A 27,292-nucleotide genomic window follows, 5' to 3' on the forward strand; every position below is an offset into this window, starting at 1 on the left:
AATCCAATCCACCTGTGGCTGGACTCTCAGAGAGGGCCACGAGTTGTAGTTAGTTAGAGATGGTAGTTAGAACATTGTAGTTTTAGTATCTCCTTTGAATAGTATATTAATGTATTACAGTAGAGTTATAATAAAGAAATCATTCAGCCTCCTGAACTGGAGTCAGACATCAGCATTTCCTCCCACTGGGTTCACCTGCATTTACAATAGGATGGAATGATGGATGGAGTGATGCCTTAAGTTTTAGCTTTCATATTTTCCAGACTCTGTGCTGCATTAATAAATAACTCTGAACTGCACAAGTTCTCCTCGCAGCTCAGGCACACAGAACAATCCTTTTCCAGCCCCACAGCCAAGGACACCACTGCAGCTTCAGCCCCAAAAAGTGCAAACAGCAGGGAATGGAGCAGAGCAACCTGGGAGGATGGGACTGCATCACCTGGAGCTGGAATTGGACAATGAACCCCAACATGGAAATGGACCAGAACTTATAAAAGTGTCAAAACTTGTGACTCTGAGTCCATCTTGGGTGGAGCCATGGTCAGGTTCTTGTACTGCCCAAGGTGTATCCTTGAAGATTCACCTTGGGCAGGTAGGACAGGGGACAAGGTGAGGGGACATCGGGGACAGGGACAGCCCTTCCCCAGCAGCTCTGGGATCACTGTCACAATATTTTAATAAATCCCTACTTTATTCCTTTAACTCTGTCCAGCCTCTGTTCTAGGCACCCTCTCAAGGCATCAGGACACCACCAAGCTCTGGTGCTGCAGCTCACCAGGATTTTGGAGGTGTAGGCAGAGTTGATGGCCACGCCGTGGACGATGAGGTCCAGGATTTTGGGCAGGATGGCCTCGGGGTCGGGGATCTGGCGGTAGTGGGTGTCCCCCACGTAGGCCTGCACCACGGTCATGCGGTTCATGGTCAGCGTGCCCGTCTTGTCCGAGCAGATGGCCGTGGCGTTGCCCATGGTCTCGCACGCGTCCAGGTGCCTCACCAGGTTGTTGTCCTTCATCATTTTCTGCAAGCACCCAGAAGGTCAGGGCTGACCTCACCCCAGTCACCCCCGTCTCCCTCCTCAGCCCCAGGCCTCACCTTGACGGAGTAGGCCAGCGAGATGGTGACGGCCAGCGGGAGCCCCTCGGGCACGGCCACCACCAGCACGGTGACGCCGATGATGAAGAACTTGACGAAGTACTGGATGTAGATGGGGGTGCACTCGGCCAGCCAGGGCCGCTTCTGCACCCCGAAGGTGTCGATGACGAAGTAGAGCACCAAGATGATGACGGTGATGGCCGACATGATCAGCCCTGGGGACGAGGACGAGGTGAGGGGACACAGGGGACAGGGACAGCCCTTCCCCACCAGCTCTGGGGACACGGGATGGGGACAAGGATGAGGTGAAGGGACACAGGACAGGGACAGCCCTTCCCCACCAGCTCTGGGGACACTGGGGACAGGGACAGCCCTTCCTCACCAGCTCTGGGAACAATGGGGACAGGGATAGCCCCTCCTCACCAGCTCTGGGGACACAAGGGGTGGGGACAAGGATGAGGTGAAAGGATACAGGACAGGGACAGCCCTTCCCCACCAGCTCTGGGGACACTGAGGACAAGCACAGCCCTTCCCCACCAACGCTGGGGTCACTGGGGACAGGGACAACCCTTCCCCACCAGCTCTGGGGACACAGGGGACAGGGACAGCCCTTCCCCACCAGCTCTGGGGTCGCTGGGGACAGGGACAGCCCTAACCCAGCAGCTCTGGGGTCACTGTCACTGTCAGTGTCACTGTCACTCACCTGCCTTCCCGATCTGCACCGCCAGGCGCGTGAGCTTCCCCTGCAGCACCGACTTCTCCTTCTTGGGCACCTTCACCTTCTTCTTCTCCTTCTCCTCGTTCTCCACCCCCTCCTGGCTCTTCAGGGGCTGGATCTCTAAGGCCACACCATCCTGAGTTTTAGCTACAGCCCGGGGGGCAAAACAAGACACCACGTGTGAACAGGAGAGACCCAGGCCAGCCTGGAGGACACCACTGAGGAGGATGGTGGTGGCAGAGAGAGAGAGAGAGAGAAATCCAGGACAAGAACCACTCCCGACCACACACGCGTCCGAGCACATGGAAGCTCCGTGTCCAGGGCCCTGCCACCTCTCTCCGGGGTGGTTTTCTGTCATCTACCCCCTGCCCACGGATAAGGGATCCTCAGAGGTGACTCTGCAAGAGACCCTCTAGGCCAGATTTTGGGGTCTCTTCCGGCCTCTAAGCCTGCGGAGGACTGGGAGCGCTTTGGGATGAGCCCAGAGATGCTCCAGTGCCCCCAGTCCCTCGATGAGTGCCCCCAGTTCCCCCGGTGCCACCTCTGCAGTGCCCTGTGGGCAGCCCAGCGGGAACCACTCGCCAGGGAAGCGACTGAGGGGGTGAGATGGAGGGGAGGGTTAGAGATTGGGATGGAGACTGAAGAGCAGGGAGCCAGGAATCCTCCAATCCCAGCCTGGAGCCATCCACCACGCCTCTGGGACCCGAGAGAGAGCCTGGCTTCCCGTTCCTAAAACTGGGCTAATCCAGCTGGAAGGCTGCCCTGGGGAAACCCAAGCCTGGATGCTTTGGAGAGGGATGGGCAGCCCAGCAGAGGCTCCTCCTGAGCTGCTGGAGCTGGAGGAGCAGCAGAACATCCCGGGACCTGTCCCCTCCTGGGCTGGAGGCCACCCCGGAGCAGCTCCAGAGAGGAACCTCCGCGGTGACAAGAGACCTGACACGGACACAACAAAGCACCCGGACACACCTGACGGCAAGGAGGGCAACTCAAACTGCTGAGAGAGGGAGAAACAGAGAGAGAAAGAGAGAGAGAGAGGGGTGGAGAGAGAGGTGCAGAAATGGGGCTTCCTCCACAGCCTGCAAAGAACAGGGTGAGAAACACTGGCGAGGAGACGCTCACGGAGTCGAGGCCATGGCAGGACAGGGTGCAAGCGTCCCGTGGGCCAGGCCCTGGGGGAGATCTCAGCCCAGGAGTGCCAGGAGGGCACCTCCAGCTCCACCCTGAACACCAACCCCGTGCAGGGACAGCTTTAAACCACCAAATCCCTGCTGGGACTCATGGAGTTACCCCAAGAAGAGGGATGCTCTGCTGGAAGAGCCCTGTCCTCCCTGAAAAATGGCTTTTCCCCACGCAGGGACAAGGGAAGGTTCATCCCAGTGATGCCTTAGCATTTCAGCTTTTATCTTTTCCATACATTTATAATCCTGCAGTTCTTTGGTGTGTAACTCCAAACTCCACACACAGTGTGACCTGCTGCTTTCCCATTTTGACAAAACAATTCCTCTCCAGGCCTGGCAGTCAAGGACACCTCACTGCCTCAGGCCCTGAGAGATGGAAACAAAAGTGAGCTGGGGGGAGCAAAATTGGGGTCAATGATTTCATTACCTGAAGCTGTAATTGGAGGATTAACCCCCAATATGCAAATGGCCCAAATTATGAAATTGTGAAACCCGTGACCCGTGGTCCATCTTCGGGGCACCAGCAGCCCGTGCTGGGGTTTTGGGGACACCACGACGCCGTGCCACGGGACCCTTGCACCCTGTCCTGGAGAAACGAGGCGAGAGTCCCGCCGGAGCAGCAAAGAGCACAGACTGATGAGGAGAAGGAAGGAAGGAAGAAGGAGGAAGGAAGGAGGAATGCTCGGTAGTTAGTGTGGTGCTGGTTCAAAGGATGGAGAGCTGGCGTTACCTTTGTTGCGGTTTTCGGGGGCTCCGCTTTTTTTACCTGTTCAAAGAGAGAAAGGGGGGAGGGCTGAGCACACGGAGCCGCATTCCCCATCCAGCTGGGATGCTCCGAGGGGCCACTCCAGTGGTCACCCTCTGGACACCACGCCTTGGTCCACGCAGCTCGAGGCTCCAGAGCTCCCTGGGCACCCCATTGCCAAGGATTCTGATTTTCCCCACCTGTAAATCACCCCCAAACCCCAGCAGTGCCTCGAGGGTGCCTGGAGGTGCCTCAGATTTTCAGGAGGAGAAACCACGGAGCTCCATGGAGCAGATTGTCAGGAGAAGAAACCTTCCTGCAGCTCCAGGTCCCTCCCTCCCGCTGCCATCAGATCCAGATGGGAAGTGCAGACTTGTCCCCCACCATGGGCAGCACCAGACCCAGAGCAGGGAGGTCTGACCCCCCAAAATCCGTCCAGGTGGCACATGGGGGTGCCCAGGGCTGCTGCACCTCAACCAGCCTCAGGTGACAAGGGCTTTATGTCACCCCAGAGCTCCGGTGGGGACAAACTGGTGGCATCCCCTGGCCTGCTCTGCTCCCAAATCCATTGAGCTTGAAGGCTGGGAAAGCTCCAAGCACTGGGTGGCTCCCAGGGCAGTGCCACTCCCAGTGCCATTCCCAGTGCCACTCCCTGGACACCTTGTCCTGCCACCTCCACGGTGGCAGCCGAACCCAGGAGCTCCAAAGCTCCCAAATCCCAGCGGTCCTGGAGCTGGGAAAAGGCAGGATCCAGCTGGGAGCTGGGGAAGGCAGGATCCAGCTGCAGAGCTGGGGAAGGCAGGATCCAGCTGGGAGCTGGGAAAGGCAGGATCCAGCTGGGAGCTGGGAAAGGCAGGATCCAGCTGGGAGCTGGCAGCCAGCACAGCCCGGGAGCCTCTCCTGCCTGGCATCTCCTCCCGGGAAGGGCTCCCTGGCACGGGGATGCCGGAGCAGCTGGCAGTGCCAGCGCCTGATCCCGGTGAGGCCAAACCTGCTGAGCAGGGCATCAGGGACACGGGGAGCTTCCCCAGCAGGGAATAAAGCAGCTGGAGGTGAAAGCTGAGACAGGAGAGCGCTCGAGTCCCAGCACGATGGGAACACCTCGGCCTGGCTGCTGTCCCACCCCTCCTCTGCCTCCTGCCATCCCCTCCTTTCCCCCAGGGAGCTCAGGGAATGCTCAGGAGATCCTCAGCCAAGTCCTGCAGGGTTTGGATGGGCTAAAAACACCCTGTGGGCACCCAGGACTCACCTTCCCACCACCACGGGGTGGGCAACGAGCACCACGGGGGAGTTGCCCACCAGGGGATCCTTGACCCCCCCCACCCCCAGCTCCAGGATGGAGAAGGGTCCCAACGAGGTCTGGGAGCACCTGGACCAGGTGGAGGGGACAGGGAGGGACCCCCAACCTCTCCCTGTTCCTGTCTGGGCCCAGGGAGCTGACCCTGATGTGGAGGAGCCTGTGGATGTTTCCCAGGAAAGGGAAAAGGAGGGAAAAGGCAGGTTCAGGGCATTTTCTTACCTTTCTTCACTTTCTTCTCCTCGTCGCCTTCTCCTGCTCCCAAGAGGGTGAAGATGATCCCTGTCTGGGAGTTGATGCCCACGGCAGTCACCACCATCCTGCCCGAGCCCTCCATCACGTGGGTACCTGGCAGGGCAGGAATGCCATGGGCACACAGGTGAGACCCCCAGTTCCCATCCCACAGAATCCCAGACTGGTTTGGCTCAACCCCATCCTGTTCCACCCCCTGCCACGGGCAGCGACAACTTCCCCTATCCCAGATTGCTCCAAGCCCCATCCAGCCTGGCCTTGGACACCTCCCTGAGAGCAGGACCCACCCTGATCTTGGCCCAAACTCATCCCAGCCCTGAACCCTCACCTGACAGCAGCATGGGGTCTTTATCCATGGATTTCTTCACCTGGTCTGACTCCCCGGTCAGCGAGCTCTCGTCTATCTTCAGGTCATTGCCCTGGATCAGGATCCCGTCCGCTGGCAGCAGATCACCTGGGAGAGGAGGAAAACCAGGGATCAGCCCAGCCTGGGCTCTGCCTGCTCTATCCCACAGGAATGCTCCAAAAGGATCCAAAACTCAGGCTCAGAGCAGCTCTAGAGGGAGGAGAAGCAGCAGGTGGGGTTTGTAAGGGACAGGTGCAATCAAATGAAATCCAAGAGCTCCCAAATCCTTGCTGGAGAGTCCTGGGGAGGATTTTGCTCGGTGCTTCCCCATCTGGTTTTAATGAATCCTTCCCAGAGCTCCTGATGCATCCAAAATCCACCGTATCCACCTGCCAAGTATGGAATTGGGCCCTTGGGAGAACAAACACGGTGCTGGATCAATCTCCTTCCTGAATGGGAGGAATATTCCCCCTGGGAAACGAGGAGCAGGGCCTGATTGATCCCAAGGGCTGCAGCTCCTGGATAAGGGAACATCCACCAGTAGCTCCAGGCCAAGGAAATATTCCCCAACTACTTCTGGGTAAGGAAACATTCCCCAGCATCTCCTGGATAACAGAATATTCCCCAACATGTCCTGGGTAAGGAAATATCCAGCAACTTCTCCTGGATGAGGAAATGTTCCCCACAACCTCCTGGATAAGGAAACACTCCGTAACATCTGGCCAAGGAAACACTCCCCAGCATCTCCTGGCCATGGAAATATTCCTCAACATCTCCTGGATAAGGAAATATCCTCAACAGGGACAAGGTTGGGAAAATAAACTAATACAAACTGATAAAATAAACGAATTCTGATCCAGCAGCTCCTTAAAGCTCCAGGGCAAAAAGAGAAGGCGAGTGGAGCTCCATCACCTCCACGGGAGGAGCTGCTGTTTGTCCCCAGGAAGAAGGGCTGGAGAAGTGTGACATTCCCATTCTCTGGACAGAGAGACACAATTCTGTCTCTCAGGAGAAGCACAGGGAGAAGAAGAGAAAACAATCTTTGTCTCTGCTCCTTTGTTTTCCCCATGTGGAATGTGGTGTGGAGATTGTTCACCTGAAGCGATTGCTGGGTTGGATTCTGGTGAGGATTGTTTGGGTTCAATGACCAATCGGAAATACTTGGAAATATTTTGGGCAGGATTAGGGAGCAGATCCTGGATTTATGGAATTCCAGACTGCTTTGGGTCGAAGGGACCTTAAATCCCATCCCATTGCATGGGCAGGGACAACTTCCATGATCCCAGGCTGCTCCAGCCTGGCCTGGGACACTGCCAGGGATGCAGGGGCAGCCACAGCTGCTGTGTCTCGGGCTCTCAGCAGAGTCACGAGTTTGTAGTTAATTGGTTAGGTAAGTAAGGAGTAAGTATGTAGAACAGTATAGCATCTCTTTAAATAGTGTATTAATGTAATATAGTATAGTTTTAATAAAGTATAGTAAATAGTATATTAATGTAAATAGTATGTTAATGTAATAATTAACAGTATATTAAATAGTATATTTAATAGTATATTCTATTTATATAATAGTTGTAGTAGTATATTTATGTAGTATATAAATAGTATATTAATGTATATAGTTTTAATGAATATAGTATATAGTTCTAAGGAATGTAGTTTTATATATATATTTTATATATATAATTATATATAATATATATAATATTTAATATATATAATATATATAAATTATATATATATAATTATATATATATATATATATATATATATATATATATATATATATATATATATATATATATATATAAATGAATATAGTTTTAATAAAGCTATCCTTCAGCCTTCTGATCTGGAGCAGACATCATCATTTCTTCCCTGATTTCCGATGGAGAAGCAGGGAGGAGGCTCCCGGGGGAAGGAGGGCTCCAGCCCCACTCACCGTACTTGATCTGGGCGATGTCCCCCACCACGATCTCGGCCACGGGGATCTGGATCACCTGGCCCTTGCGGATCACCGTGAACTTCTGCTCCTGCTCGATGCGGCTCTGGAGGCCCCGGAACTGCTTCTCCTTGCTCCAGTCGTTGAAGGCCGTCACCAGCACCACGATGATGACGGAGAACAGGATGGCAGCGCCCTCGATCCAGCCCGCCTGCGACTCGCCCTCGTCCTCCACGCCGCCCGAGGACTGCCCGCACACTGCCCGAGAGAATTCCCATGGGATAACCCCAAACACTGCCCAGGATAACCCCAAACACTGCCCGGGATAACCCCAAACACTGCCCGAGAGAAATCCCGTGGGATAACCCCAAACACTGCCCGAGAGAAATCCCGTGGGATAACCCCACACACTGCCCGGGATAACCCCAAACACTGCCCGGGATAACCCCAAACACTGCCCGAGAGAAATCCCGTGGGATAACCCCACACACTGCCCGGGATAACCCCAAACACTGCCCGGGATAACCCCAAACACTGCCTGAGAGAACTTCCATGGGATAACCCCAAACACTGCCCGGGATAACCCCAAACACTGCCCGAGAGAATTCCCTTTGGATAACCCCAAACACTGCCTGAGAGAATCCCCTCAGGATAACCCCACACAAAAGAATTCCCATTGGGATAAACCCAATGAGAAAAACCCACACATTGCCTGGAGAGAATTCCCCATTGGATAATTGCTCCTCCCACAACGACCCCAAAGATGGGGAGATGCCACCACCCAATGCCCCCATCCCAAACCCCTGCTCTCACAGGGCATGGAGCAAATCCCAGGATATCCCCACAGGGAACAGAGCAGATCCCACAGTGCCCATCCCAAACCCCTGCTCCCACAGGGAATGGGGCAGATCCCACAGTGACCATCCCAAACCCCTGCTCCCACAGGGAATGGGGCAGATCCCAGGATATTCCCACAGGGAATGGGGCAGATCCCACAGTGCCCATCCCAATCCCCTGCTCCCACAGGGAATGGGGCAGATCCCAGGATATTCCCACAGGGAACAGGGCAGACCCCACAGTGCCCATCCCAAACCCCTGTTCCCACAGTGCCCATCCCAAACCCCTGCTCCCACAGGGAATGGGGCAAATCCCACAGTGCCCATCCCAAACCCCTGTTCCCACAGGGAATGGGGCAGATCCCACAGTGACCATCCCAAACCCCTGTTCCCACAGGGAATGGGCAGACCCCACAATGCCCATCCCAAACCCTTGTTCCCACAGTGCCCATCCCAAACCCCTGCTCCCACAGTGCCCATCCCAATTCCCTGTTCCCAGTGCCCATCCCAAACCCCTGCTCCCACAGTGCCCATCCCAATTCCCTGTTCCCACAGTGCCCATCCTAAACCCCTGCTCCCACAGTGCCCATCCCAATTCCCTGTTCCCAGTGCCCATCCCAAACCCCTGCTCCCACAGTGCCCATCCCAATTCCCTGTTCCCAGTGCCCATCCCAAACCCCTGTTCCCACAGGGAATGGGGCAGATCCCAGGATATTCCCACAGGGAACAGGGCAGATCCCACAGTGCCCATCCCAAACCCCTGCTCCCACAGTGCCCATCCCAATTCCCTGTTCCCACAGTGCCCATCCCAAACCCCTGCTCCCACAGGGAACAGAGCAGACCCCACAGTGCCCATCCCAAATCTCTGCTCCCACAGGGAACAGAGCAGACCCCACAGTGCCCATCCCAAATCTCTGCTCCCACAGGGAACAGAGCAGATCCCACAGTGCCCATCCCAAACCCCTGTTCCCACAGTGCCCATCCCAAACCCCTGCTCCCACCGTGCCCATCCCAATTCCCTGTTCCCAGTGCCCATCCCAAACCCCTGTTCCCACCGTGCCCATCCCAATTCCCTGTTCCCAGTGCCCATCCCAATTCCCTGTTCCCAATTCCCTGTTCCCAAGGACTCACGCTCGTTGTCCCCTCCCGGGGGGTGGTAGAAGGAGAGCCCCAGGGAGATGATGGCCGCGATCTCCAGGATGATCAGCGTCACGTCCTGCAGGGCCTCCCACACCAGCTGCAGGAACGTCTTGGCCTTTTTCGGGGGGATGAAGTTCTGGCCGAAGACCTGACGCCGCTTCTCCAGGTCCGTGGGGTTCCCGGACAGGCCTGGAGGGGTGGGGAAAACAGGGATGAGGGGAAATCCCACTCTTGTCCCTGTGGAATTCATCCTGGAGCAGCTCCCCGACCGTCCCGGAGAAGGTGAGGTGCAAATAAATAAATAAATAAATAAAGTATAAACAAATAAATTAAACATAAATAAAGTACATAAATAAATTATCTAAATAAAATCAAAATATCAATAAATAAAGTATAAATAAATAAACTATACAAAAAAATTTATAAACAAATAAATAAACTAAATAAAATTAAAATATAAAGTATAAATAAATACACTAAATAAAAATTTAAATATAAATAAAGTATAAATAAACAAATGAAATAAAAATGAGAATATAAAGTATAAAGGAATAAATAAACGTAATAAAAATTTAAATATAAATAAATAAAGTATAAACAAATAAATTAAATGAAACTAAATAAAGTATGAATAAAGTATAAACAAATAAAAATATAAATAATATACACAATATAAAACATAAATAAAGTATAAACAAATAAACAAAACATACATAAATAAAGCATAAAGGAATTAATTAAATAATACATTAGAAGATAAAATAGAAATATATAAAAATATAAACAAATCAATCAAACTATAAATAAACCAAATTATGAACAAATAAATAACTAAATAAAGCAAAATATAGACAAACAAACAAATAATATATCAGACTGCAGCCTGGCGAGTGCCCAGGTGCTGCCAGCTGGCACCGGTGGCCTTGTTTACATCAAACGAGCCGTAAATCTGGGCAAATCTGGGCAATTCTGGGCAATTCTGGGCAATTCTGGGCATTTCTGGGCAATTCTGGGCAATTCTGGGCAATTCTGGGCAATTCCGGGCAAATCTGGGCAATTCTGGGCAATTCTGGGCAAATCTGGGCAATTCTGGGCAATTCTGGGCAATTCCAGGCAATTCTGGGCAATTCCGGGCAATTCCGGGCAAATCTGGGCAATTCCGGGCAATTCTGGGCAATTCTGGGCAATTCCGGGCAATTCCGGGCAATTCTGGGCAGTTCTGGGCAATTCTGGGCAATTCTGGGCAATTCCGGGCAATTCTGGGCAATTCCAGGCAATTCCAGGCAATTCTGGGCAATTCTGGGCAATTCTGGGCAATTCCGGGCAATTCTGGGCAATTCCAGGCAATTCCAGGCAATTCTGGGCAATTCTGGGCAATTCTGGGCAATTCCCGGCAATTCTGGCGCCCGTGGCCACCTGAGCCCTGTCTGTGCCAGCCCCGGGAGCTGCGGGAGCGTCCCCGAGCCCCGGGGACACCGGAGCCGAGCTGGGATTTGGGCTGGTGCTGCTGGAAAAGGGTGAGACAGGGAGAGAGCAGGACACGGAGCTGGGAGCGAGGATGGGGGAAAAGGGGAAAAACGGGGAATGAAAGGGAGCCTGAGCCCCTCCGGAGCCCTGCCAGGGCAAGGTGGCAGTGGCAAGGTGGCCATCTCTAAGAAAGCCATAAATGCTGACGGGCTTTCAGGATGGAGCGATGGGTGACAGTGGCGAAGTGACAGGGCCACCCCTAATAAAGCCATAAATGTTGAGGGGGTTCCAACCCATGAGTCAGCGAATGGTGACAGTGGCAAAGTGACACGGCCACCCCTAATAAAGCCACAAATGCTGAGGCGGGTCCCAGGAGGGAGCAGTGGGTGACAGTGGCAATGTGACACAGCCACAAGTGCTGAGGGGGTACCAGGACATGAGGCAGTGATGGTGACAGTGGCAATGTGACACAGCCACCCCTATTAAAGCCATAAATGCTGGTGGGGTCCCACTAGGCAACAGTGGGTGACAGTGGCAGTGTGACACGGCCACGGGTACCAGGACACAATGATGGCAGTGATGGTGACAGTGGCAATGTGACACAGCCACAAGTGCTGAGGGGGTACCAGGACACAATGATGGCAGTGATGGTGACAGTGGCAGTGTGACACAGCCACGGATACCAGGACACAATGATGGCAGTGATGGTGACAGTGGCAACGTGACACGGCCACCCCTATTAAAGCCATAAATGCTGGTGGGGTCCCACCAGGCAGCAGTGGGTGACAGTGGCACCCCCATAAAGCCACAAGTGCTGAGGGGGTACCAGGACACAATGATGGCAGTGATGGTGACAGTGGCAGTGTGACACAGCCACCACCATAAAGCCACAAGTGCTGAGGGGGTACCAGTTCATGAGGCAGAGATGGTGACAGTGGCAATGTGACACAGCCACCCCTAATAAAGCCATAAATGCTGGTGGGGTCCCACTAGGCAACAGTGGGTGACAGTGGCAGTGTGACACAGCCACCCCCTTAAAGCCACAAATGTTGTGTGGGTACCAGGACACAATGATGGCAGTGATGGTGACAGTGGCAGTGTGACACGGCTGTGTCCCCAGACAGAGCAGCCCCCCTGCCCAGCACCACCTTAAGGGACCCCCCCTCCCGTCTTTCTCCACCTTAAGATGTCCCCAGGGCCGCTGCCAGGTCCCGGGATGCTCCGGGAATGGCCCTGGGCACATCCCGCTGGTGCCTGGAGCAGCCTGGCAGTGACAGGGGACCCGGGCCTGGCACTCAGGGGACAGCTCCGAGTCATTCCAGGGGACACCTCCCTGCCAGCTCTGTGTCACTCCGTGGGACACCCCCGTGCCAGCTCCGTGTCATTCCAGGGGATGCCCTTCCTGCCAGCCCCGTGTCACTTTGGGGATACCCCCCTGCCAGCCCCGTGTCACTTTGGGGATACCCCCCTGCCAGCCCCGTGTCACCCTGTGGACACCTCTCTGCCAGCTCCGTGTCATTCCAGGGGACGCCTCCCTGCCAGCCCCGAGTCACCCTGGGGACACCTCCGTGCCAGCCCTGTGTCACTTTGGGGACACCCCTTTGCCAGCTCTGTGTCACTTTGGGGGCACCTCCCTGCCAGCCCTGTGTCACTTTGGGGACACCCCTTTGCCAGCTCTGTGTCACTTTGGGGACACCCCCCTGCCAGCTCCGTGTCATTCCAGGGGACACCCCTTTGCCAGCCCTGTGTCACTTTGGGGACACCCCCCCTGCCAGCTCCGTGTCATTCCAGGGGACACCTCTCTGCCAGCCCCGTGTCACTTTGGGGACACCCCTTTGCCAGCTCCGTGTCACTTTGGGGACACCTCCGTGCCCGCCCCGTGTCCCTCAAGCAGGAGGAAGCAGCAGGGTCGATCCCATCCCGCTCCCGCTGCGGCTCCAGCCCAGCTGCAGGGAGGGGACAGCTGGCAGCTGGCGGAGCAGCCGGGCTGTCCCCACCCAGCCATGACGAGGAGGCTGAGCAGGATCCTGGGATGTCCCGGCCTCCATTCCCGACCAGAGGGCGGAAAATGCGGCTCACGGCCACGGAGCCGCGGGGACACACATCGGGACACACGTGGGGACACACGGGGACACGGGATGGTCCCACAGGACACGGCAGCCAGAGATCCCAAAGCAGATCCCACCCATGGGAATGATCCCAGGGCTGTCCCCCACCCTCCCCGGGGAATTGTGGGGGGGGTTCAATGGCTCTGTGCTGGCACAGGGAGGGTGACAAAGTGCCCCGTGCCACCCAAATGCCACTGCAGGGTCTGGGGGACCGATTAGAAGGTGACAAAGAGCAGCAGCCCTGGGCAGGTGCCACCCATGGGGCCACTGCAGACTCTGGGGTCAGGATTAGCACGGGAAATGGGGTAGAAATTTTGGGTGGAGGCCACACGTGACAGCGGGGAGCTGTCACCAGTCCCTGATCTGCCTGGGGACGGCAGCTGTGGGGTGGCACGAGGAGCCCCCCCTCAGGAATGGGGCCGGGGGTGGCAGCCCTGGATGAGTCAGGGTGGCTGTGCTGGCACCGGGCACCCAGGGGACACGGGTGACTCAGAGGAGCCACCACCCGCTCGTGGCACCCCATGCCACCCCAAAGCCACTTCGGGAGCAGCCCCCAGGGTTTGGGGTCTGCTGGCACCTCCTGGGGCAGAGCTGGAGCTGCCAGAACCAGCAGACCCCAAACTGACACCGGGGACCCCTCAGGCTCTGGGGGACCATGGCCAGTGTTTGCCCACGAGGACAGTGCCAGGCGGGAGAGGGGACAGCCAGTCCTGCAGCACAGGGTGGCACCGAGGGTCAGGAGCCACATGGATCCAGGTGGGATCAAAACACTCCAGAACACGGATCCTACAGCGGGACAGGGGTGCTGGCAGGACACCCCGGGCTGGCCCTGCTGGTGACACGCAGGAGGACAAGGCCCCATGCCACCCCAGCAGGGTGATCAGCAGAGGGACAACGAGAATGGGGATGGGGGACAAACATCTGGGAGCAGGGACACGGAGCTGACCCTGCTCAGTGGGGTCAGACAGAGGTGCCACAGGTTCCCTTGGGATTTTGCTCTTCCCAAAAATCCCCGAGGATTTGGAGGAGAGAACCTTTCTTTGCTCTCTGGGCTCAGCGGGGTTTGGGACAACTCAGCTCCATGGGAGGGATGTGCCAGGGGCATCGGGGTGGGACTGAACCCTTCACCGCCCATAAAAGAGCCTTTTGGGTTCTCCTCCTGCCTCTCCTCCCACCCCAAAGCAGCGTGATCCCACTTTGGCAAGGCCGAGCACATTGTTTTGTGACCTGGGCTTTGTATTTCCACCGGGATTTCCCCCCCTTCTCTAACGACATCCCGATATTGTCTCTCCTTCCCGGTCCCGCTCGCAGCTGGAAAGCTGCAAATCCCCCCTTTGCAGCACTAAAAATATCCCACAGATTGTCACAGCTGAGCCCCCCATCCCACAGCTCCAGGGCTGAGCCCCCATCCCACAGCTCCAGGGCTGTGTCCCCATCCCAGATTGCCACAGCTGAGTCCCCCATCCTACAGCTCCAGGGCTCAGTCCTCATGCCACGGCTCCAGGGCTGTGTCCCTATCCCAGATTGTCACAGCTGAGTCCCCCATCCCACAGCTCCAGGGTTGTTTCCCCATCCCACAGCTCCAGGGCTGTGTCCCCATCCCAGATTGTCACAGCTGAGTCCCCATCCCACAGCTTTAGGGCTCAGACCCCATCCCACAGCTCCAGGCTCAGTCCCCATCCCACAGCTCCAGGGCTGTGTCCCCATCCCAGATTGTCACAGCTGAGTCCCCATCCCACAGCTTTAGGGCTCAGACCCCATCCCACAGCTCCAGGCTCAGTCCCCATCCCACAGCTCCAGGAAACCCCTCAGAGCTGGAATCAGGGGCTCTCTGCCCCTGCACCCCCTCAATGCCAGGGAAGGCTCCACTGCTGTGCCAAGGTGCCCCCAGTGCCACCAGCCTCGCTGATGAGGGGACCCCAAAAGCCAGCCCAGCCCCAGAGAGGGCAGAGGTGCCACCCTGAGATCCTCCCAGAGGTGACCCCAGGTGTCACTGCCACCACTCCAGCTGCACTGCCCAGGTTTTCCTTGGAGCATCCTCAGACCAGGAGGGACCTGGGCCCATCTACCCATCCCTGGGTGCATCCCCCACCCCCTTTGGGGACGCACTGCCCCTGTCCCTCACCCAAAGTGCCACCAACAGCTGCAGGTGGCATCTGGCCACCTCGCCAGCGCCCTCCAACCTTTAATACCTCCCGTCCCACCCCATAACTCCATAAATTATTAAACAGGGAACAGCTGGAGCAGCAGCTGGGTGTGGGGAGGAGCTCCTCACCCCATCCCGTATTTCTGACAATCCCAGAGGTGACAACCCCAGATCATGGGACAGCCACTGGAGACACCATCTTCGAGTGTCACATTCACATGGTTCCAACCCAAAAGTGACACCCCCAGACCACGTGACACCCACTGGAGCCACCACCCTTGGGTGTCACCTTCACATGGCTCCATTCCAGAGGTGACAAGCCCAGACCATGGGAGTCACCACCCTTGGATGTCACCTTCACATGGCTCCATCCTGGGGGTGACAACCCCAGAGGTGACAACCCCAGACCATGGCAGCCACCACCCTCAAGTGTCACCTTCACATGGCTCTATTCTGGAGGTGACAACCCCAGAGGTGACAACCCCAGACCACGGGAGCCACGACCTTTGGACGTCACCTCCACGTGGCTCCGTCCTGGAGGTGACAACCCCAGACCTTGGGAGCCACCACCCTTGGGTGTCACCTTCACATGGCTCCATTCCAGAGGTGACAATCCCAGACCATCGGAGCCACCACTCTTGGACGTCACCTCCATGTGGTTCCGTCCTGGAGGTGAGAACCCCAGACCATGGGAGCCACCACCCTTGGGTGTCACCTTCACATGGCTCCATCCTAGAGGTGACAACCCCAGAGGTGACAACCCCAGCCCACGGCAGGGCCACTCACCTTCGACTGGCGACGTCTTCAACCTCTTGCAGACGTTCTGGACGCCGCCATAGGAGTCGTTGAGCCGGGCCACGGCCTCGGCGCTCCTCAGCTCCATGAGGTTCCTGAGCTCCACCAAGGAGCACCCAAAGTCCCCCTCATGGTTGCCCTCGGCCACTGAGTTCCCGGGGTGGTGGTCGGCCACGTTGTTCGTCATCTTGTCACAGCGACGGTGCCACCGGCGCGGCGCTCCTGGGGCGGCCTCGCTCGCGGCTCCGGCGGCTCCGGCAGGGGGATGCTCCGTGCAGCCCCTTCCCTGGGGGCTTCCCGGGGGGAACGGGCGGCTCTATCCGAGCCCAAGTTGTCGGGATGAAGGTGTAAACAGGATGTGCATGTTACCGCGGAGGCGACCTTAGGCGACCTTAGCAACGCCCGGCGTGCAGCTCCTGCAGCGGGAGGAGGAGGAGGAGGAGGAGGAGGAGGGCTCCCTGGATACCACAGCAACTGGAGCTGCGAAAACAACCGTGGGAAACAAAAATATCGGCGTTAGGAGGGCTTGGGAAGGAGCGAGGCGCCCCATGGGGTGGGAGAGGGGAGCGGCGCTACCCCAAGGGGGGGATTTTCAGGGAGAATGAGGCGTCAGCGTGGTTTGGGCAGAAATTCCTGGGTGAGAAGTTGAGCTCGGGGTGTGGAGCAGGGGAAAGCCGCAGCTGCGGGGCCGGGCAGGAAAGGAGCCCAGGTGGTTCTTCACTTTCAGCCCAGACAAACCCTCCCGTTGATTTTGGGTTAAAAATACCCCTCGGCGGTGGGAAACAGCTGCTTCCTCCCTGGGCAGGACGTGGGGGCCGGAGCATCGCTCCCCGCCCTGCCAGCAGGTAGGGAATGATCCCAATATCCCAAAATCCTGATAACTTGGTATCCCAAAATCACAATGTCCAAATATCCCAATATCCAAATATCCTGAAATCCTGATAACCTAATATCCCAAAATCACAATGTCCAAATATCCCAATATCCAAATATCCTGAAATCCCGATAACCTAATATCCCAAAATCACAATGTCCAAATATAGCAATATCCAAATGTCCCAATATCCCAATATCCCAGTTTCCCAATATCCCAAAATCCCGATATCCCAATATCCAAATATCCCAATATCCCAAAGCCCCAATATCCCAAATTACCAATATCTCAATGTCCCAATATCCCAAATTCCTGATATCCCAATATCCCAATGTCCCAAATCCCAATACCCCGATATCCCAGCATCCCAATATCCATAGGAAAGGGGCTGCACCACCCCATGAGCTCTACATCAACTGGGAGACGCCACAGGAACCACGAAAGAGAAGAGGGAAGTGGCAGAGAAGCCACCAAAACCTGGGAGTTTTTTGCAAATCGAGGCTTTTCCGTTAATGACCTGTTCCAAGGTGGCTCCCTGAGGGCAGCGAGTGGCTCTCAGTGTCCCTAAAGAGCTGCTCCCAGGTCACAACCCCCCAGCGAGGACAGGGGAGCCCCAAAAACACTTCAACCAAGCCAGGCAAGGACCACGAGCATCCCACAGCTCCCCCATTCCTCAGGGATTTGGGGGCTGGGATTTCCTGCTGGCATTTCAGAGTTCTAGGGACAAATAGGGACATGGAGGGAACAGCACAGGCCAGAGGGGAAAAGGGCTTTTTGTCAGCCAGGGTTTGCTGTGTTCCCAAGCTCCAGGGAAGCTCCTGGCACTCCAGAGGCAAAAAGGCTTCGAGGGGAGGCTCTCATGGAGAGAAAATTAAATCTTTCTGAGGGCAGAATAAATAAAGAACAACAAGGGAACGGCCACTCCGGCAGCATCTGCCCCAGACGGGGCCCAGAGCAGGCTGGGGAGGGACAGGGGAGGGCAGGAGGGAGGAGGGAGAACGTCCACGGCTGATCCCAGAACACACGGGATGCACCAGCCCTCACAAACCCCACAGAAAGGCACCAAATCAGCACAGGGCTGTCCCAAATTGCCCCAATTCCAGCCCCAGGGCTGTCCCAAATTGCCCCAATTCCAGCCCCAGGGCTGTCCCAAACTGCCCTGTCCCAAACTGCCCCGATTCCAGCCCCAGCCACAGGGACTTTTCAATCTCTGGGGCAGCACAAGCCCGAAGAACCAAACCCTCCCTGCCTGGCCCTCCTTATCCCGCCAGCAGCACCCCCAGGGCAGCTCCCAGCGTTATCAGGGCACCACAGGCACCAACTGAACCTCGGGGACAGCAGTGACAGCGTCAGAATGTCCCCACCTCGGGAGGGACCTGTGCCCCAGCTGCAGGGAGGGGGGGAGCATGGCAGGATGGGGGAACAGGGATGGGGACACAGGGATGGGACACAGGGATGGGACACAAGGATGGGACACAGGGATGGGACACAGGGATGGGGACACAGGGATGGGACACAGGGATAGGGACACAGAAATGGGGAGAAGAGGGATGGGTACACAGGGATGGGACACAGGGATGGGACACAGAAATGGGGACACAGGGATGGGGACACAGGGATGGGACACAGGGATGGGACACAGGGATGGGGACACAGGGATGGGACACAGGGATGGGACACAGGGATGGGGACACAGGGATGGGACACAGGGATAGGGACACAGAAATGGGGAGAAGAGGGATGGGTACACAGGGATGGGACACAGGGATGGGACACAGAAATGGGGACACAGGGATGGGGACACAGGGATGGGGACACAGGGATGGGAAGAACACAGGGATGGGAAGAACACAGTGATGGAAGAACACAGGGATGGGGCACAGGGATGGGGACACTGCAGCTCCTGGGACACAGAAGTGGGGAGAAGAGGGATGGGGACACAGGGATGGGACACAGGGATGGGACACAGGGATGGGGACACAGGGATGGGACACAGGGATGGGGCACAGGGATGGGGACACAGGCATGGAAGGGCACGGGGATGGGGCACAGGGATGGGGACACTGCAGCTCCTGGGACACCCAAGCTCCTCGGGCCAGAGCGTTGCTGCTGCCCCATCCAGCAGGGATCACTGCCCATCCCCAGCCCCGTTATCCCACGGCTCCTCGTGGAGCTGAGCTCATCCATCCCTGCAAGGCAGCAGCTCCCAGCAGCGGGAAGCAGGAGGTGGCAGGCCCAATTAAGCAGGCTCCTGCTGATTAAAAGAAAAAACGCTAATTCCCCCACCCCACCACGCTCATTTCCTCCTCTTTCATAGCAACCGGCGCTGTCTGAGGAGCGCTCAGAGGTTAAGAGGGAGACAGTTAATTAATACTGTAACGGCCTAGCCCTTAATTACCCCTGACAGAGCTCAGGGGGCAGCGATCAGCACCATCCCTGTGTCCCACTGCAAGATTCCAGCCTGGAATTTGCTCTGTCCTGGGGGGAAAGGAGGGACCCAGCACCATCCCTGTGTCCCACTCTGCAATCCCAGCCTGGGACCGAGGTGTGGGATGGCTCCTGTCTGCTCTGAGCATCCTCCCCCAGCCCTTTTGGGATCACAGCCCCGTTCCCAGCCCTGCCCCATCCCACCAGCACAGGCTCCCTGGCCGAGCTGGGAAGGATCCACCCGGATCAGAGCCGTGGCTCTGAGGAGCTCCCAGTGACTCCTGCAGGTTCTGTCCTTCACTCTGGGAATCCATTCCCAGAGCCCCCAGGCCCTGGAGAGGAACAAATTCTCCCTGAGGGAAGAAAACAGCCCAGGTGGGAGAGGACCCGAGTGCCCTGTGCTGGCACCAGCTGTGTCACCTCCCAGATGCCATCCCTGAGCTGGCAGGAGCTGGGGACCCACCCCGGAGCCTGGCAGGGTGTGAGGGGAGGAAGGAGAGGAGTGTGAGGGGAGGAAGGAGAAGAATGTGAGGGGAGGAAGGAGAAGAATGTGAGGGGAGGAAGGAGAGGAGTGTGAGGGGAGGAAGGAGAGGAGTGTGAGGGGAGGAAGGAGAGGAGTGTGAGGGGAGGAAGGAGAGGAGTGTGAGGGAAGGAAGGAGCGTGCGGGCTCCAGGCAGGAGGAGCTGGCGAGGAGCGGCGGAGCCGGTGCTGCAGCTGAACCTGCCCGGAATAATAAACGGCAGCCACGGCACCTCCGTCCTGCCAGGGACAGTGCCCGCAGCCAGGGCCACCGCCCGAGCGGGGCCCGTGCCCACCCCGGCCCCAGGACCTGCTGGATTTAACCTCGGAGACTGCAAAGCGCTCGAAAAGCGACGAGGAAAAATGAATCGGCTGGAGGTGCCACAAGTGGCAACTTCAGCCACGCCGAGGGTGGCCCTGATGCCATGCTGGTGGCACCAGGAGCCTGGCATGTGCCAGCAGCAGCCGTGGTTGGGTCCCTGGGTGAGGACAGGGATCTTCCTGCCTCGGGACATCAATCAGATCCAGAAGGACAGCAGGAGCTGCTCCATGCTCCCACGGATGATCAGAGATGGAGCAACCCCTGCCCAAGCTCAGGAGGTTTTTCCATTGATCCACGAAGGAGGATGAAATCCATGCCCCAGCTGGGACATCTCCCACCACCAGGCCAAGGAAAAGCATCACCAGCCACCACATTCCCTGCCCAGAGCCACAAATGCCAGCTCGGATCAGGTGGATCAAGGTGGCATCACCTTCCCCAAGCACCTGGATCCCAGCCCCACACTCTGCCCCTCTCAGCAGCACCCACCAGAGTCCATCTCCTCTCCCAGTTTGGGAATGGGGTGTTGAGAACACTTGGCTGCCGGAGGTTGCCATGGCAAACTCAATGTAAAGCTGTCCGGGATGCTGTTTATGTTGCCAAGTGGGGAGGAAGGGAAAAAAAATAATAAAAAGGAAAAAAAAAAAATCAACTCCGCCAAAATTACCCTTCCTTGGCTCAGGTTTGAGATTTTTTTCTCTGTGGACATCCGAAGCTGCATCCACAGTGGGATGAGAGAGGCTGCACGGACAGAGCCGTTCTCCAGATGGACAGACGGACTCCACGAGCCAAAGTAGCCAATTAAAGCAGAAAAACGGCCTTGGAGCACCTCTGCTGCCCTGCTGGCTGGAACTGCCCCTGGGGAGGCCAGGAACTGCCCCTGGAGAGGCCACGCTGCCCTCCCACCCCAGCACAGACCCCACTCACTCCCCTGGGAGCTGGGCCCACGTGGGAGCGGGGCTGGGGGGGCACAGGGAGGTGAAAATCCTCTGGAACGGCTGAATCCAGGGAGGAATCACCGGGAGAGACCCGTGCGGTGCTGCCATCACCGAGGGGGGGGGAGGTTGGGGAGGGGACGAGATCCCCCCCTGCAGCCCCCCAGAGCCAGGGGAGACACCTTCCCAGTGGGAATGTGGGACCAGCGCTCTGCACCGGCACCTGGGCACCGCCAACAGGCGCCAGCCTTGGGGACAGCGAGGGCACCGGGGGAGGGGGCACAGCGGGGCTGGGGCGGGTCCCTGTCCCACCAGGACAAGGACACCGGGCCACGTGGAGCGCGTGGCGCCCGGCCCGCGGTGACAGCGGCTCCGGGGGGATTTCACGGGCTCCCCAGTCCCCCCCACTTCGGAGCCGCCGCGGAGCCCCGCGGGCAGCGGGGGGGCCCGGCAGCCCTGGGGGCCCCTCCCCTGCACACTCACCAAATCGCAATGTGCAGATGGCAGCGGCTCCCGCTCCTGCTCCTGCCTGTTCCCAGCAACACCCCTGGCAAGGGAAGCCTTCCCTCCTTAACCCCTGCGGCGCCGGGCGAGGCCACCCGCAGGGGACACCGCGGGGGTGTCACCTCCCCTGCGGCGGGGAGGGGACAGGGCGGCGGCGCACAGGGACAAACCTCATGCTCGGGGCTGGCTCGGAGGGTCAGGGGACATCCCAGCCGGGATTGTCACCCTCGGGGTGCAGAGCTTCCAGGGGAGGAGGGGCAGGGTGGCAGAAGGTCACGGTGGCGGCACCTCCATCCCGGTGCCACGGAGAGGCGAAGGGGACAAGGCAGGCTGCGACAGCCCGGACAGACCCCGGGACACTCAGGGACCTTGTGCCAGCTCAGGAGGACCTGTCCCCTTCCCCCGGTCACGCCGGTGTCCCCTCGCCCCGCTCCCTGCCCCGGGAGGCTGCAGGTGCCGAAAGCAGAAGCGGTGGCACCCGGGGACAGCCACCTGTGGCACCCGCGGGATGTCCCCTCCTCCCGCCGCAGCATCCGCTTCCTCCGCCAGGGGTGGGGACAGCGACACTGCCCCGCCCGGGGGGGCCCCCCCGCACCCGACAGCGACACCCCCGCCACACCTTGGGGACACTCCGGAGCCAAACCCTGGCACGGGGGACACCCCGGTGACGGCCAGACCCCCTCGCTCCTGGCGGGGCGGAGGGGGAAGGAGCCCGCAGGCTCCATCCTGCCATGTGGGGGGATAAACGTGGGGGGAATAAACGTGGGGGGAAAGCCCTGGAAAAGGAGCAGGAAAACGCCCAGGAAGAAGCGCTGGGGCCTCACGGAGCGCGGCAGCAGCAGCAACGCTGTGCCAGGGAAACTGAGTCACCAGCCGGGTGACAAAGCGAGTGACAAAGCAGCCACGGAGCAGTGGCGGAGCCCAGGGCGCGGGGCTGGAGCTGCAGCCCGGGAATTCCTGCGGGAATTCGCTGCTGGGATCCGACCCCTGAGGCTGCTCTCGCCAGTCCCGGCGGGCAGGGCAGGGCAGGGCAGGCTCCCCCCGTCCCGCATCCCCGCGGGTCCCCGCGAGTGACAATTCCCAACTCCCACACCGCTCCTCCGCACCTCCCCATCCGCGACATTGGGCTGAGGGGACACGCCACGGCTACCGCAGGCTCAGGGTGCCACACGCTGTCGGCAGGGAGCCGCTGGCCCCGCGGTGTCACCGTCAGCGGCGATGTCACCGTCACCCCCCGGTGACAGCCCCGTAGTATTTCCTCCCACTCGGCTGTGCCAAGCGCACGATTCCCGGTGCCAGCGGCGCAGCCACGGGGCTGCCACGTGCAGGGCACAAGGCTGGGGGCCTGTCCCCAAACCAGCTGTCACCCCCTTGGCCGCAGATCCTCGTCCCTACACGGGTGACACCAATGGTGGGGAGGCCACCAGAGCACTGTCCCATCCCTGCCTGCGTCACACCATCCTCCTCCTCTCCTTCCTCCTGCCACGCCGTGGGACCAACAGGAGGGATGGCAGCAAGGCCAAGGTCACAGGGAAAGCAGAAGGGAAAGGCAGGAGGAGGTGACATTCCCCAAAATGAATGTCCCTGCTGCCACCCTGCAGGGCACTCACGCGGCCGCCACCACCCTGCTCATTCCAGCTGCCCTGGCTCCCATTTTGCTCCTGTTTTGCCTCCTGCTAATTGACGTTGGAAAACTGCTGGGTTTTGGCGTGCCCAAGGCAGCAATTAACTCCTGCAAAGGGCAGGGAAGAGGCTGGAGGCGGAACGCTGGGCACGGCCTTGGCATGGATGCGGCGATCCACGACGTGGCTCCCCAAATCCCGCTGCCCTGAGCCCCAAAATCTGCACCCCTGAGCCCCTAAACCCACAGCCCTGAGCCCCAAACCCCACAGCTCTGAGCCTGCTGCCACCAGGGGCTGTGACAGCCCCGGCTCGTGCTCTCCAGGCCTCCAAAAGCGTCACATCCACGTGCCAAAGCCACCGGCGCAGCTGGCGGTGCCGGGGGTCAGGAATCTGCCCTCGCCCCCGGCCGGGGCTTCCCCGAGCCTCAGGGTGCAGCAGCCCAGGAATTCCAGGGCGGGTGGAAGCAAAGGAAAAGCAGGGAGCCTCCAGGCGAGCTGTCAGGGGGAATGTTTCCATCTAAGGCCTTGGTATTTCTCTGGCGGCGCCTGCACTAAATCAGCGCCGCTCCTCTCATTATTCTCTCGTGCTTTACAAGGTAGCACGGCCGGTGCAGGAATGCAGGAGCACGGGGAGCAAAGCCAGCCTCTCCTGCAGCAGCAAACACCTGCAGGCCTCACCCTCTGCAGGGGCACAGCATCCCCTGGGCAGCCCCTCTGCCACCTCCCGAGCAGCCTCGGCACTTTTAACACCAGAATGGTTTTGTTTGTGATCGTCTGGCCACCAAAATCAGAGAATATGGCTTTCACCTGCAGAGTGTAACACCCAGAGGGTTTTGAAAGACACGTAGATGTGGTGCTTAGGGACGTGGTGTAGTGCTGGATTTGGACCTGACAACCCTAAAGATCTTTTCCAACCTCAACAATTCCGTGATTCTACACAGGAGCCCTCAGGCAGGGAGGAGTTGGGCTGCCTTGCTCTTTGCTCTGCATCTGTCCCTCTCTCCCCAGACTCACCTGGTCCCTGGAGGTGACAGTGGCACAGCCCCGGTGCTGCCAGGTTGGGAGGATTGTCCTGGATGCCAGCAGGAGGTTTTGTCCCCTCCTTCTCCATCCCACTTGGCACCAGGAAATGGGTTCTTCCCAGCCTGGGAGCAGTGGGAAGCCACCACGGGGTGATGTGGCAGCGGCTGGCACACAGTGGGTGACCCTTCTCTCCTCTCGTCCCTTCCCTCCGGGCAGATCTGCTGCAGGGAGGCGACCAGGGCAGCAGCTCCCACCCTGCTGCCCCCTCCACCTCTCCTCCCTCCTCCAGACCCATGCTGGGCTTGGCTTAGCGCTGATTCACAGCCCAGAGCGAGTCCAAAGCCGAGGTTTGGGATTTGGGCAGCTTGGAATTGCGGAGCGGGACTGGAGGATGAAAACAAAGCAGCAAAGCAGGCCCTGGGGCTGCTCCGGCAGCACCTCCAGGATGGACACGGAGCAGTGGCCACATCCCAGCCCTGCCAGAGGCACCTGGACCCTCCCAGTTCCTGGCACACCTGGCCAGCAGGGAGGTGACACCCAGAATCCTGGCAGGATGGGGATCCCACTGGCAGGGAGATGCTGCAGCCCCAGCACTTGGATGCTGTCCCGGGAGGTCCCTGAGGAGCAGGAGAGGCCGGGAAGGGCTGGGGGCAGTGTCCGAGCTGGCCAGGCCGGAGGGCAGGAGGGAGGAGCCCGGAGCCCTCTGCTCCAGAGCCGTTCCCGGGCACAGCCCCAAGCAGGATTTTGGATTTTTGCATCCCAGGACAGTGGGATTTAGGCAGGAGCTGGGGCAGAGCCTGGTGGATCCCAGCCCAGGGCAGGGAGGCTCCTGCCATTCCCAGCTCTCCCGTGGGATGGGGCAGCCCAGGAGCAGTTGGTGTCCAGCTCATCTCCCCACACACCTGACAGCCCCAAACAGCAGGGATCCCACCAATCCCGACTCCCACCTTCCCACATCCCGTTCGGAAAGCGCAGGAATTTTAAACTCGGCTTAAATTAAATCAAACCCAGAGCACGGGGCAGTCAGAGAGGCAAAAACAACACTCGGGGGACAGGAGAGCCACCGGGCGGGACAGGAGGACACAGGCACGGTATTTTTAGCAGGATTACACAGGGACAGGGGATTCCTACCCCGAAGATCCCTGGGGGATGAAAATAGGGCCCGTCACTTCCTCCAGCAGCAGCCGGGGGAAGCATCTGCTGCTCCGGGAAGGCGGCAGGAGGAGAGGGGCAGCCCGTGGGTTTTGGGGTGCCCGGGACACCCTGGGGCAGCGGGGGGCACCTGGTGGCTCACCTTGTCACCGCCGGGAGCCGCTTCCTCTTCCCTGCTCCGTGAAGAATCCCGTGGGAAAAAAAAAAAAAAAACCAAACCGGCAGCAATCCCTCCCAAAAATGCCCCTCTGGAGCACAGCAGGGGAAACTGAGGCAGGAGAGGCGGAGCTGGTGGGACACCACAGGGGAATTTGGGGGATCCCCTAAAGCTGGGGATGTGCAAGTAGGGGAACAATTCCAGATGTGCTGTAGGGGAACCCCAACAATTCCAGAGCGGGAAGGGCGCTCCAGCACCCAGATCCCGAGGGTGGCAGCAGCCCTGGGGACACGGGGAAGGGCTGGGGACAGCAATGCCCCTCCTGCCACCGCCACCACGTGAGCCGGGATGGGTGTCCCTGCTCCCAGCTCCGAGAATTCCCGCTCTGGATCACATCCCTGCCGGCCACCCCGTAACTCCTGCCAGCCCGGCTAGCTGGGATCCCTCTCCCCACACTCCTCCAGCCCTAAATCCATATTTTCCCATCAAAAAGAAAAAAAAACACCAAAAAAAACACCCGAGCCCAGCATGGATTTTCTAAGGGACAAACCGTCAACAAGGGATGGGAGAGGGATAAAAAAATAAAATAAAATAAATAATTAAAAAAAAAAAAAAAAGGCTGCGAGCGCTTTTCGCTGCTGCAAAGGGTTAAAAAAATAAAGTCGGGAAAAGCGATAGGAAAAACACACGCGGCTCCCAGGGAAGAGTGCGCCGGCTGCTCCCGTTTCCCTTCCCAACATGCCCCGCTCCTGGGAAAGTGTGGGCTGTTTTCCATATATAACTGCGAACTGTTCCATGCAGTAAGAAGTCTAATTAAAGGGAGCCAGGCGAGCAGGGGAAGGCGATATTTATCCCGGAGAAAAGAACCCCCATCCTCAAAATCCTAAATGCAGACCCTCGCCCAGCAAGGGGGGAAAAGAAAAAAAAAATAAAAATAAAGAAGTCCTGTGGTGGTGGTGGTAAGACCGCAAAAAAAAAAGTAAAAAAAAAAAAAAAAAACAGGCGGGAGAGGCAAATCAAAGCTTGGAAAATATGGAGAAATAGGAGGGGAGAGCCAGATGGGCCAGGAGAGCATGGGGAGGGGCAGGGCAAGGAGGAGGGAAAGCTCCTCCGAGCTGGGATGAGCTCGGAGGAGCTGGGAATGAGCTGGGAGGGGGCACAGGCACCCCCGGGAGCCTCCCAGGGTCCTCCTGCCCCGTCCCCCGGAGGTGGGAGAAGCGAGGATTTGAGCAAACAGCAGGAATCGGCTTGGAAAATAAATATGAAAGCGAATCTACGCGGGCGGGAAGGGGCTGGGAAATGCCTGGAGGCACCGGGAGGGATCCAGGGTGGGTGGGAGAGGCTGGGAGGGAAGGGGCAGCACCCTGAGCACCCATCCCGGGCACCCACCCGCTCAGGGGGTGACCCCCAGGGTCTCACCCCACCCCGACACCCCGGCCCAGCTGAACCCCAGCGGTGTTTTGGGGGAACTGTCTCTTCCCGCGTCCAGAGGGATGGAAAAAACCTTGGAAAAACCCTGGATGTGCTTTTCAGAGGCGCTTTGTTCGAGCTCTGCTTCCCACCAGCGCCAGGCACTGCCCTAATCCAGAGCAGGCACCGCATTCCCGGTCACCGGGGCTTCTCCAGGGGCAGTCAGAGCAATTAAAAACCGTTAGCGGGCTTTAATTAAGTGCTGATTGTATGAGTTTGGGGAGAGGCACC

At 58.1% G+C, this 27,292-nt stretch overlaps 1 protein-coding gene across 7 annotated transcripts in view; it reads right to left on the minus strand.

The window, feature by feature from the left end:
* The window catches only part of ATP2B4 (ATPase plasma membrane Ca2+ transporting 4), a 60,815-nt gene that overhangs the window by 21,772 nt on the left and 11,751 nt on the right, over positions 1 to 27,292 (minus strand). For 4 of the 7 annotated variants that reach the window (XM_053963800.1, XM_053963806.1, XM_053963801.1 and 1 more), the window contains exons 2-10: positions 16,051 to 16,539; positions 9,535 to 9,732; positions 7,568 to 7,825; positions 5,611 to 5,736; positions 5,253 to 5,378; positions 3,719 to 3,754; positions 1,796 to 1,957; positions 1,093 to 1,307; positions 776 to 1,018 (exon numbers count right to left, since the gene is read on the minus strand). In XM_053963800.1, the coding sequence (XP_053819775.1) occupies positions 776 to 1,018; positions 1,093 to 1,307; positions 1,796 to 1,957; positions 3,719 to 3,754; positions 5,253 to 5,378; positions 5,611 to 5,736; positions 7,568 to 7,825; positions 9,535 to 9,732; positions 16,051 to 16,246 (1,560 nt within the window). In that variant the 5' untranslated portion in view covers positions 16,247 to 16,539. Of the gene's footprint in view, positions 1 to 775; positions 1,019 to 1,092; positions 1,308 to 1,795; positions 1,958 to 3,718; positions 3,755 to 5,252; positions 5,379 to 5,610; positions 5,737 to 7,567; positions 7,826 to 9,534; positions 9,733 to 16,050; positions 16,540 to 21,616; positions 21,641 to 27,292 lie in introns of those variants that run through there. The other 3 variants (XM_053963803.1, XM_053963805.1, XM_053963802.1) reach the window with 2 other exon arrangements.

The sequence above is a fragment of the Vidua chalybeata genome, chromosome 24, assembly GCF_026979565.1.
Source record: "Vidua chalybeata isolate OUT-0048 chromosome 24, bVidCha1 merged haplotype, whole genome shotgun sequence".
NCBI lineage: Eukaryota > Metazoa > Chordata > Aves > Passeriformes > Viduidae > Vidua > Vidua chalybeata.